The 13,237-nt window shown below is 41.5% G+C and overlaps 1 protein-coding gene across 2 annotated transcripts; it reads left to right on the top strand.

The window, feature by feature from the left end:
* The first annotated feature begins 3,031 nt into the window (after window positions 1-3,031).
* Window positions 3,032-7,438, top strand: LOC117256625 (uncharacterized). Of its 2 annotated transcripts, none has more exons than XM_033626153.2 (2): window positions 3,032-3,270; window positions 6,488-7,438. In XM_033626153.2, the coding sequence occupies exons 1-2, from the start codon at window positions 3,084-3,086 to the stop codon at window positions 7,291-7,293; spliced, it is 993 nt and encodes a 330-aa protein (XP_033482044.2). In that variant the 5' UTR covers window positions 3,032-3,083; the 3' UTR covers window positions 7,294-7,438. The 2 variants fall into 2 exon arrangements, with proteins under 2 accessions (XP_033482044.2, XP_033482042.2); XM_033626151.2 differs by having other exon boundaries at window positions 3,032-3,297.
* Window positions 7,439-13,237: the final 5,799 nt, after the last annotated feature.

Raw genomic sequence — 13,237 nt, 5'->3', positions numbered from 1 at the left:
CAACAGCCTACCTACCATATTCCTACCTCCCACGGGAACATAACTACTGAACTTCTTATTGTCTCAAATTTGTTTAAAAATCATCTTGGAGAGGTCTTGAAAAGAATGTAAGTGTGTGATAGCTGTAGACACCTCAACAAATTAAATGAGATTACACCCCATGACATAAAAGTGATGGACAAAATATTAGAAGCACCTCTTTGTATGTGATTCAACAGCCTCCAAAATTACTATATAGTTAAACACCCCTTGAAAACAGTTTCAACAAACCTGAATATTATGAACCTCATGAAGGAGGATTCATTACAGGTTAATCTGAATGAGTTTTAGCCAGGTGTACATAATAAACTGGTTGCCAAATGTGTATTTGTGGGGGTACATTTCCAGCAAATTCTTAGAGTTATCCCAGTAAAAAAAGAGAGACATGTTTAAGGGAACACTTAATGGTCACAGTGTCAGTTAAACTTCAGGCATATCAATCTGTCCATTTAGGAAGCACAAGTGATTGTGAATCAATTTCACCTGCTTTAGTGCAAATCAAAGTGCCAACAGGTGCAATGGAGAGGCAAAAGCAAGACAACCCCCAAAAAGGGAATGGTTTTGCATGTGGTGGCCAGACAGTTGCTCTCTCCATATCCTTCCTGACTGATTCTTCTCTAGTTTGTGTTCTGCTAGTGTCCTTTTCACTACTGGTAGCACCAGGCGGTACCTGCAGCCTAATCAGGTTGCACAGGTAGTCCAGTTCCTCCAGGATTGCACATCTATACATGCGGTCGCAAAAGGGTTTGCTGTGTCTCCCAGCACAGTCTCAAGAGCATGGAGGAGAAACCAGGAGACCGACCATTACAGGAGGAGAGCTGGACAGGGCCGTAGAAGGGCATCAACCCAGCAGCAGGACCGGTATCTGCTCCTTTGTGTGAGGAGGAACAGGAGGAGCACTGCCAGAACCCTACAAAATGACCTCCAGCAGGCTCCTGGTGCATGTCTCTGACCAAACTGTCAGAAACAGACTCCATAAGGGTGGCATGAGGGCCCGACGTCCTCTAGGGGGACCTGTGCTCACAGCCCGGCACCAAGCAGCTTGATTGGCATTCACCAGAGAACACCAGAATTGGTAGGTCTGCCACTAGCAGCCCGTTCTCTCCACAGATGAGAGCAGGTTCACACTGAGCACTTGTGACAGGTGTGAAAGAGTTCGGAGACATTACTTTGTTCCGGGCTGTTTGAAGCTCATCATTTGCTCTTTGATTCACCACAATAAGTGTCATCCCAAATCTCAGTCCAAGTATGAGTATTAGCCCAAACCATTTAAAAGAGTTGAACTGGCTCCCTGTTGAAGGTAGAATTCAACAGGTAAAGCTTATTATGATCTACACATGATTGTACAAGGTCTATGTCTGAATGATTTATTTCAGTATGTTTGGGACTCTCATGGCCTTAATACAAGTGCTAGTGTATCTAAATCTGCCCTTTCTCTGAGCAGTTTTAAAAACCATCTAAAAACTGGAGGTTGAGTAAGCTAGTATGGTGAAACATCCTTTCCAGGACAGTTTTAAGTTACTGGTCTAGTTTCTGAATTTAAGTGTTTTTTATTGTCCTGTATGACATTGCTGGTTTATGTTTTTATTAGGTGTGTTAGTGTAAAAATGGGATATTAGTGGCATATACATGTCAGTCCCTATTCCTGCCTGCCTCTTAGCCCATACTTCAGGAACACAATAGAAAAAACACGTGACTTTATTGCAGTATATCCTGATGAATTTTGATTCTGTATGCACATTTGTGTACCGTGTTTAAATTTATCACATAAATTCAATCAATCAATCAGTCAATAAAACACATTGCATAAACAGCATCACACAAGAAGGAATAGCCTGTCTTGGTAGTGAGCACAGTTTAAATGCACACACTTGCCTAGGTGAACCCAAATGAATACACCGGAGCTAGAAGACCCAGTTGCTGGTTTCTGGGGTGACGGTCAGCTACAACAGCACTGGAGAGAGAGTTATGTATAAGAATGGGATGGTGCATTGGCGTTGCTCTGCAGTTGTAGGGGATGTGAATGGAAACACATGCAGGTATTTAAACATACCGCACATGATAATCTACAGTATGGCATGACCCAGATTTACCGATCACTGGCACCCTTCTATAATATAGCTAGTCTGTAAAGGCAGGACACAATAACCTTTGGGGGATAGGCCCATTTTTTTCTGTTGGCGCACTGGCGGAAGCAGAGCGGTGGGGAATCAGTGTGGATGAATCAAAAATGGAAACAAGTGGAAACAGTTCATTTTGGGTGGTAATGCATTGCATGACATTGTAAATGTAATAATATTACCCGAAATCCTGTTGGTAACAAGTTATATTATTTTGTTACTGCTATAACGTAATACAATACTGTAACGCTACCCCCAACACTGTTCATGTAGTTCATGTAGAATAAGCAGATCATTTTGTCATAGATTGCTTCTAACTATTTTAGAAAAGAAAGGAAAAGAAAAGAAAGAAAAGAAAAGACAATCATGATGGAGATGGGTTTGCATTTTTAGGCCATATAGCCTATAGTAAATGGCACCATTTTTAAATTAATATGAGTTCCTCTTTGAACACGTGTAGTTCTGAGGTGACAATCTGAATCATATGCAAGCCCCCCACCCCCCACCTCATGGGTCCAAGTACAATCTCACTGCCTGCGCTGTCTGTTTTTACGCCCCTGTACTGGATGTAGTTGTGTGAGACTCTGTAAACGGATGTTGTTGAATTTTCTCCGTTTTTGGATTCTGCGTTCCTAGTGAAGACATGCAAAAAAAAATTTCAAGATATACAAATGATGATTTTTTTGGGTGACGCGCTCCTTTAAAACACCAGTCTTTGAATCTGCATTACAGTGTAGCCTCCTGTCCAGCAGGTGACGCTACAAACCACCAGTGTCTCTGAACATTGACAGCACGCGGGTAAGCCAATCAGACGCCGAGAATGGCAGAACAGGGCGGGTCATGCCGCAGCCGGTATGCCTCTACTTCCGGGTCAGTGGATGTAAACAGAAGGACGTTCCGCCTCTGGAGACGGCGTTAGAAAACATGACCAAACTTGAGCTGCTGAACGTGTTTCTGAACGACAGGCTCACCGCGGCCGCTGAGGAGATTTTCCGCGCCGTTAAAAACACGGTGTTGGAGTATCAGAGCGAAATCCTGCGTTCCAAAGAGGAGAACGAGCGACTCAAACGGCTCCTCAATGTAGCCGTTCAACGGCTCCTACTGCAGCCAGGTGAGGAGCAGCTGCTGCCAGTCATTGGTACGATGTGTTTACTGAAAGACTGAATGTCACACCAAACAGGTCCCGTTTTTAACGGCGCTACGGTAATGGGTGAAACTGTGTTGTAGCTAAAAGTAGGATGCTCTGCCTCTGTCGTACCTCAGCCTGCTACATCTCATTTTATTGAATGGAAACTGACATAACAACAGCAGGAAAATACGTGGTACAACAGCTACATCATTGTATTAATCCCTTCAAAACCAGCATTTTTACTCTGTCCACGCTGAATGCAGGGGCTTGATGATCATATCTGAAGCTATGGAAATGTTTAGGTACAGCTGTGATTTGATATAAATTCTCTCCATACAGGCCAGATGGTATTGTGAAACATCAAAACTAGATTACAAGTGATAATACAGATTTATTAATTGAAAGTTTGGCTTTGTGAATACAATATTTCGGTAATAGAACCAATATATAAACAAGGTAGGCTAGATTTCAAGTTATGTACATTATGATGATCATGTTGTCAATAACAAATCTGGAGATGATTAGCCACAGTGTTTGTCTGTATAGAGAGAGCCATGTTTCAGTATGGACTTTACAGAAGCAACATTTGCATAGATATTCAGTTTTAATATATTAGTGATCTTGTGAGATAGTTTTGTCATGTTATGGGTGATTAAAGAAATGTCTGGTAGTATCCATATTTCTCAAATCAACCAATTTTCTTCCCACCCCATTCCAGAATAAAGTAACATATGGGGAAAAAGTTAACCACAATTTAAATTTTCTTGTCTTGTGTTTCTTTTTCTTTTTTGACTACTTCCAGATGAATATTTTGAGTTTTTGTATTATTTTGTGTTTCTGTTGTTTACTGCTGCCCCGATAACAGGGCCAATACAAAGTTCTATCAGAAACAAACAACACAAAGTCAAGTTCATCCTGAAAACAACTCTTGTAATTGTCATCAGTGTAATGTAACATTTAAAGCTCTTTTTGTGCTCTTTATAGTGGAACTATCTACAGGCACATCAGATCAATATGAAGTTAATCATAAAGTCATTTGTAGAGGCATTCAGACTTTTCCATATTTCAGCTTTAGAGGTCAAAGGTCAAGTTCTGTTGTCCTCCTCAGTATCGTGATAATGTGTCTAGAAGATAGATTAGTCTTTGCTTGACAATGATATATGACTTCATGATTTTCTATGAAGGTTGCCCTCTGTAATACTGATTCTATGAAAAAATGTGGAAAATAATCATGAAAAAAAATCATTCTTGAAGTTACCACTGCTGCAATGCTCTGTTAATATAAGGGCTAATACAGGACATGCTGGAAGAATGATGGGCCTTTATCTTCTGTGATTCATCTCTCATCATAAAAAAAACCCAAAAACAAAACAGTTTTAGACTTGAACACTGACCCCTAACCCTTAGAGTCACAAAACATTGAACAAATGTTGCATTGTTTGTCATTTTGTTTTTGCAGAACAATATTCAGGCATTGTAATAAACAACTTTATACTTTATTATACACTTGTGGCTATTAAAAAGAAACCCATTGTCCCCATATGAGGACATCATTTTGTTCAAAAACTACTTACTGTTTAAAGACACTGCTTAGTTTTTTTTATACTTATATATAGGTCTTACTAATCCCACTCAAATTAGCATGCGTACGCAGGATTTTTCAACACGGGTTAGCCTGCTAAAAATAGGTGATAGACTCCCTCCAATTGCCAGTAGATCATTGTGTGCACACAGCTCTGCAGTAGACGAGTATGCCTTTGTGTGTGTGTGTGTGTGTGTGTGTGTGTGTGTGTGTGTGTGTTTTTTCTTTTGGTATGTCACATTCTATCTCACGGACAGGCCAAAGAACACGTCAGCAAAAATGTTACAGTGGTTCTTAAATCTCTCACCCATTCAGTTTCTCTTCCAAACTCGGTCCAGACTAATTTGGATTGATGTTTGAGCTCTGCTTGGGTAGAGTCTCATGGTATTTTGTTGTGGCGTGTCATGGCATTTCGCCGGTAAAGAAGCTAAAATTAGCACATTCACCTGGGTGTTGTGTTTCCATTAATGCTAATCAGAGCTGGAGGTGATAAATACCTGTGACTACAGCAGAGTCATTTGACCGGGGGCATGAACACCAATTAAAACCTTTTCCATTGCATTAAAAAGCCAGATGTTAGTGGGTGTTAGTGGGTTTTTTGTGCAGTGGGAAAAGGGCTTTATGAATAGATTCTAATTCTGTGGGAAACACTGAAATATAAGGTCCGAATCCATTACAGCGCTACAACTTTAATGCAATTTTAACTTGCCCCACCAATGTAGTTGCAAAAATACGGGTTTAAACCTTGCAACATGCATCACAGTTTTTTAGAAAAGCTGCCTTGATATCAGGCATTTCAGGTTGCAACAATTCCATAATGCCTGCAAAATCCTGGAGGGACTGATCCATCTGTTGAAGGAACTTGTTGGATTTCCAGTTCATTAGAATTAGTCTGTGTGCTATGAGGCTACTAATGCTGTTGCGTCTTTTGCACATTTGTTGCATGAGTTTCCACAGGTGTTACTCTAAAGGTGGTGGTGAGAGAGTTAGGTTCAAGATGTGTATTACACAGAGCTGAAAGGCAGTCGAATAAGGAGGACCAGAAATTGGCCCTTTTCAGCTCTTCTTCTTCATTGACTTAGCTGTGAGCTGCTATCAGTTACTTTTTAAATCACATGCATTACACGTCAAAATGTCACAGCTGTGTTGCCCATTATGTCGTCCTGCAGACATGGTTTCGGCGCTGTTGCTACATCTGTTCCCAGCTCAAATGCTAGACCACTCTGTTCCCCCATTCTGTGTTTGCACCTTCCAGAATGGCAAGGTGGCAGGATGGCACAATATTCCCACCTTGAATTGGCAGTGTAAAAGGGGCTGTTGACTAGGGAGGGACAAGACCAGAACATGTGACCTATCAAAACTGGGTTACTGCTCCGATCAGTTTATCTCAAGCTAAAAAAATTTCATGCAGTCTGATTTCTGATTTCAAGGTTAACTGTGCAGATTTTTGAATGGTGTTTAGTTGAAACAAAGTGACAAAAAACCTATTAAAATAGGAGCTTTAGTGTATGGCAGTGGTATATCAAAAATACCTTTGGATATCCCTGCTAAACATACAGCAATACAATCTTTTATGCAAATACACCTAGCATGACTGTTATGTTTGTAATGTTTCAGAACCTCACTCTGTCCAGCCGCAGGAAGATGGTCAGCCCTGGGAGTCTGAGTGGAGAAGCAGTGCGGAGCTGCTGCCACAAATTAAAGAAGAACCAAAACTCCAAAACATTCAGACAGATAGTTCACAAGAAGCAAGCGACTCAGAGGAAGGAAACAGTAGTCATGTTGAGCCACTACAGAGGTCACATCCTCCAGCAGCGCAAACTACATTTAGCAGACAGAGCGTCTCCCCTCCTCCACTAACATCCCAGGAGATTAAGGCAGAGAGTGACAGCAGGAAACAGCAACCAGCCAACAGCTTACCATCCTCAATGACTGTTCATTCAAACTGCAGAGCGCCACAGAGCGATTCTCGTGCCGGCAGTGCAAAGAGTCACAGGACTCAGAAAGCAGACCAGCAGGTGAAAGGGTTGCTTCGCTCAAATGGAAAACAGAGCTCACACATACTGCAGATCAAGAATGTGAGATCCCTGAGGCCGCCCCCGCCTCGCTCCTCTCACCCAAGCCAGAGCATTCAGAGGTGGCACAGCTGCAAAGAATGCGGGAAGGGCTTCAGCTTCGCTTGCCAGCTGGAGGTCCACATGCGCTGGCACACCAAGGAGAAGCCGTACAGCTGTGCAGTGTGCCGAAAGAGCTTCACCACGGTCAGTATGCTGAAGAGGCACCACCGAATCCACACGGGGGAAAAGCCCTTCCGTTGCCATGTGTGTGGGAAATGCTTCAACCAGTCAGCACACCTCAACACCCACTTCAGGCTGCACACCAGAGAGAGGGCCAGCTGGAGCCGAGCGCAGCACTCCAAGTGAACAAAGACTCACAACAGAAAACTAACCAGACATCTGTAAACGTGAACATGCTTTAACTGGCCAAATTTCAGGTTCAAACAGTGTACAATTATAGTGTTTGACTGTGTGTCTTGTCTGTTGTGCAATAAAGTGTGGTCCATTATGATTTCTGATGCACTGGCTGTGTTGTTGAACACGCATAGGTAATAGAAGGACTATTTAATCCTATTTAAGGTGTGCAGACATGGGTTCAGTGGTAGCCACAACTGTACAGGATTCCAACAAGGCAAGCAACATGGGCAGAGAGACAGACAGGTTACAGGTTGTATAGAAATGGAAATGAAAGCAGAAGCACCCAACATGTCAGTTATATGTGCAATTTACACTGATCAGCCAAAACATTAAAACCACTGACAGATGAAGCAAATAACATTGAACATGTTGTTACAATCCAATGTTCTGCTGGGCAACTTTTGGTCCTGGCATTTATGTGGATGCCACTTGACATGCACCACCCCCCCAGCAAAACAATGCTGCATGCTTCACTGCTAAACTGTTCAGAAATGCCTCAAAGAACATGACAAAGAGCTCAAGAAATTGACCTGGCTTCACAATTCACCATTTGTGGGACGTGTTGGAATCGCAGAGGTACCCCTGATCCATGGTGGGGCCTCTTTGCATCAGACTTCGCTCTGACCTGTGGAGGCATGAACACAGGACCTCTGGGGGTCTGTCCTGTGGTGTCTGGCACCAGAGCATTGGCAGCAGATCCTTTGAGTCCTGTGGGTTAAGAAATGGAGTACCAGTACGTCCCAAGGACGCACCAATGGATTGGGATCTTGGGAATTTGAAGGCCAGGTCAATGCCTTGAGCTCCTTGCCACGTTCATTGGGCCCTTCTGGAATAGTTTTTGCAGTGTGGCATGGCGCATTGTCCTGCTGGGTGGCACTGCCCTGTCGGGGGTGCAGTTGCTATGAGGAAGAGGTACTTGGTGCACAACAGTGTTTTGATGGGTGGAACGCATCAAGTGGCATCCACATGAATGTCAGGACCTGAGGTTTCCCATCAGGATATTGCAGTGTAATGAGATGATGGATGTTATTCACTTCACCCACTAGTGGTTTGAATGTTTTGGCTGTTTGATGTATAACAGCAGTGTAAAACTGCACATGACTGGCGAGGACAGGAGCCCTCACTGGCTTCCCACCCACAAAAAATTATAACAGACCTGTCTCACAGCAGACAGTAGTGACTGGCACAGGTGTAACTAATAACGGTAATAATTACTCTGTTCTCCTGCCTGTAGTGCAGTTTATCAGTCTAAAAGTCTGTTTTGGTATGAGTTACGTATCGGCTGTAGAGATGTCTAACTTCTCTCCAGTATAATGGAATAAGATAGCACTTGGCTAGTGGTGAACACAGAGCCAAAATAAATAAACGGAGAACTCAACAGCAGTGTCTGTTTCCAGAAATCATGACCTGGTTACTCAAGAAAATCCACAGACCTTGATGTGAACAGCTTCATGAAGGATCTATTTTCTTTCTACTGAACTACACCTGCCAACTGTATCACTGTAGAGAAGACAGCGTGCATCTACTCATGGACGAGAGGCTTGTGCTCATGAGAGCATATCTAAACATTAATGGTGTTCTCCTTGGCTAAGCTGTAATGTTAGCTAGCTACACCCAGTTGGCAGGTGTAGTTCAGTTGAAAGAAATTAGCTCTTACATGTGCTTATCTTGAGTGAGCTGGTCATTTCTGGAAATACACACTGCTGTTGAGTTATCCATTATATTGGAGGGGAGGTAGTGTTCTCTACGGTCGATATCTCAAACACCTGGCAACTCACGCCAAAACAATCTAGACTAATAGATAGCACTTTTGGTAAGAGAAAAATAATGTATTTTTGATTTTGGGTTGAACTATCCCTTTAAGGTGTCCCAGTAATAATGACAGTGAGTCAGCATCACAATTCCAGAGCTGGACAGGTCAATCTAAATGGAAAACAGTCATTATATTTGTATTAGTCTTAGCAAGTTAACATATCAGCTGTTACTGCAAGAAAGGTCTCTTGGGTTTATTTGCACCATCAAGGCAGAAGCACTACTATCAGGATTTCTATTGGCCAGATTCTAACTTGGAGAAATATAACAAAAGTAAAAAAAAGGACAGGAGCTGTATGTGCAGATGTTTTCAGTTCTACATGAGGTTTAAGAACAGAGATGAGTGCTTATAACTTGGGAATTTTCAAGTTGTTAAATATTGAATATTAAAAGTGGTAGTAGTAAAAAAAAAAATCTGAGCTCCTGATTTACCACTTGGCTGTAGGCCTAACCAGCTGTAAAAACATTGCGATGACTGCTTCTGTTTTCACCTCGTGAGTCTGTGTGTGTGTCGTTATGGAAACACATGGTCCTGGTGGCGCCTACTGTAGTGGGAACTACTGCTGAAGCCATTTTGAGTACTTTGCCAGATATGTCTTTTGTTTGTTTATCAACCTCATAACATCAAACATTGTTTGTTATTTATTATCACTGTTCGTTAGTTAAGTTGTTTTTTGTGTGTTAATTTGTTATTAGCTCTCGCTGTTCTTTGCAATAAATACAGTAAATATAAAGGTTGGGTTCTCTTAGGGCCCTGAATGTTCTAGGTCAAGTACTGCCTCCAGACAAGTTTTAAAGAATTAAAGGCCTGGAATAATGATTTGTATCTCATGTTTCTTTTCACAAATTCGGTCATTTATCCAGTGAAAAATAATAAATAACACTTACTGCTCCTTTATTAAAAAAAAGAATCTCTGAATATGCAAATACTGTTCATTTGTAGAATGTAAATGGTGGTTATAAGATGTCTTGTACCACTTAAAGGTCCATCCTCAGTGTCTGTGTGCAGGGAGCTTCAAGTTACCACACCACACTTGTGTAAGTTTCACGGTTGGACATTAGCACCAGACAAATGCTGGTAAAATTTGCAAGTGGCTGCGAGATTTGCTTCACTCACAACAAAAACAATGGCAATCTACTGAGTGGCTGGTAGATTTTGGAATCCACCAGCCACAGTGGCAGGTGGATGAAAAGTTGCATACTGGACCACGATTAGCTCCAGCTAGTTGATTTTGTATGTACACATATATAACTTGAGGTCAGCACAGAGACACATTCCCTCTTCAGTAGATGAATGTAAAACAAACTGCTTTCAGGGTCTGCTTTCAAAGTCCCCAGACCCTGGTGCTGACCTGTAGCAAGACACAGTTGGGCGTTTTTTGCGTAGGAATATGGAAGTTGTACTGTTGAGAAAATATAGCACCAAAGGAAGGGCTGTCTGAAGGCAAGGTAAAGTGGTGAAAATATTTTAAATATGGTGTTCACTTAGACTGATATTAGGTAGGCTTTTTTAAGTGGCTAAAATACATTTTGCTGTTAACCTTGATCCACAGCATTGCTGAGGAGTGGCCATCTACTGTATATAATACACTAACTATGGATAAATATCCCCCCTTCAAAAAACCCAAACTATCCCTTTAAGATATGATTTCATTTAATTTAGGTGAGCTAGTTCCAGGGTCCCGATGTGGCTCACTCTCATGGCTCACTGGGACACCTGCTGGAACCGAGTCATTGTCAGTGAAATTAGTTTCAGATCTAAAATGACAGTTAACAAGTCTGCTGTGAAAAGGGTCCAATGTGCACGCTGGCTCACTGACACAACTTACCTAAATGGCACAGTTATTCCACAAGTTTTTCCTGCTATGACATCAAAGTATTTGCTGCGAAAAAGTTTTATGTTCAATTTGCCTTCAGTGTTGTTTCTCATGCTTAATTGGTGCCCAGATCATGAAGTGGTGGAAAGATCTATTTCAGTCTTCTATGAGAACAGTATCTGTGTTTTGTAACAAGCTAATATCTGCAGTGTTAATTGTGGCCTGTGGCACAGTACCCAGAGGCTCTGTTTATATGAACTGGTTTCCCGTTGCTCTGCATATCTAATATCAGCTGAATGCTGTGATAAAATAGAGTGACAATAAATAAATGGAGCAGGTCACCTGTGCATTATGTACTCATAGCAACACTGCCATCTGCTGGAGATATACTGGTAGTACCAATTACAAAATGAGGTAACCAATAACTGGAATTTTCTTAGAAAGTGACAACAAATGAACCCTCTCTCTCATAAGATACATTATACAGCACAGAAACCTTTTATAATTTTTCAGAAATTCCTCTGCTTAACTGTTAGAAAAGGTGAAGTCCTCTACACGTGTAACTGTAACTGGAGGTAAATCTTTATTAAGGGTTAACCCTAATGGGTTAATTCCGATTTTTTGAAGTGGGGTTGTATGTAGTACTTATCCATAGACAGTATATTACATAAAGTGAATGTCAGTCAGCACGCCCCCAGTCTGGAGAAACAGCCTGGAGTCTGATATAGAAGCTAAACAATGTACTGCTTGTGTTGGGGGTCAGCAACAAAACATTTTAGTTACCTAAAAAAATCAATATCAGTTTTAGTGTACACTATATTGAGAGTATTTTCACTGCTTTACCTTAATGTCTGACGATCATTTCCAACAAGAAAATTAAGCTGTTGTATCGCTGTGTTTTAAAGCCAGACTCCAACATGAAAAACTGACTTAACATCCCTGGACACAGGAATTGCTGGTCTGCCACTACCTTGATCAGTTACTGTTATTGTGTGACCTTGGTTTTTCAAAGGGATAGTTTGGATTCACCAAAATCACAGAATAACACAAAGTAACTAACTGATTGAAGCAGCTGTATATCAGCAGCTGAGCTACAATTACTGTTTTTGGAGTGGAGTCTGGTGGCTTTGACAAGAGCAAAGTTTGGGAACTGAAGCTGTTAACAGCTTCCCTGTTGAAAGGGGCTGTCTGACAGAAAGGTAAAGCGCTGAAAATACTCCCAGTAAAGCGTACACTTAAACTGATATTGATTTTTTTTGGGTGGGACTTTTTTATGCAGCTGTAATACATTTTGTTGCAGACCCCTCCACAGCAGTACATTGATTAGTGTCCATGTCAGACTCCAGCCTGTTTCTCCAAACTGGGGGTGTGCTGACTGACACCTACTGTAGATAACACACTGACTATGCATAAGAAGCCCATACAACCCCACTTCAAAAAATCTGAACTATCCCTTTAACTTTTAACTGCTGGAAAATGAAAAGATATCATGCTAAATGTAATAAACCACATTTTAAAAATCCTTATGGGAAAGCTATATGTTACATGCTGGTCAGAGGCTCTGGCTTATTTTGTGTAGTATGTGTCCACTCATGACTCCTACTCACTCACCAGCTCCAATTTTCAAGCACAGTTATGAGCTAGTTATTAACACCCTCAATAGCTTTGCGAATGACCTTCAGTTCATCTTTGCTGACGCATGTGTGTTTATGACTGTACATTATACTACTCTGCTTGTATCTGTGAGATTATTGTCTTGTGTTATTTGGTGTAAATTTCAGAGGAGAGGGCAGGGAACACGTCGCTGTCGATGTGCATGCAAAACATGTGCATCCTCCCCCCACCCCTTAAAAACATGACAGTAGCAGTGGACGTATTTTGAAAAAACTAAATATATTTACACCAAAAACTGCATGTTATTATGCCAGGCGGCACCGGCATCAGCAGAGGCTCGTGGGAAGTCTATAAACAAGAATAATAATAAATAATAGTAACAAACTAATGAACCACCAGACCAACATATAGCAAATACAAGTGAAGTCATATTTTTGCTTTTGTGGATCCATTTTTACACGTGAGACTGGTTTTGCACATTTGTGGATCACTTCCTGTCAGTTTGCGGGCTGTGTGACATTTGTGACTTCCCTCTTATTTGTTTGTGTAATTTTGTATACACATGCTGCTTTTGCTTTTTAATGGTTATAACAGTGCAGAAAAGACCGACCCTGCTGTACAGGAACCAGTGAAGGGAAGCAGGGAAACTT

The sequence above is a fragment of the Epinephelus lanceolatus genome, chromosome 1 (genome assembly GCF_041903045.1).
Source record: "Epinephelus lanceolatus isolate andai-2023 chromosome 1, ASM4190304v1, whole genome shotgun sequence".
In the NCBI taxonomy this organism is placed as follows: Eukaryota; Metazoa; Chordata; class Actinopteri; order Perciformes; family Serranidae; genus Epinephelus; species Epinephelus lanceolatus.
Note: the sequence above shows the minus strand (reverse complement) of the source record. Positions and strands in the feature narration are given on the sequence as shown.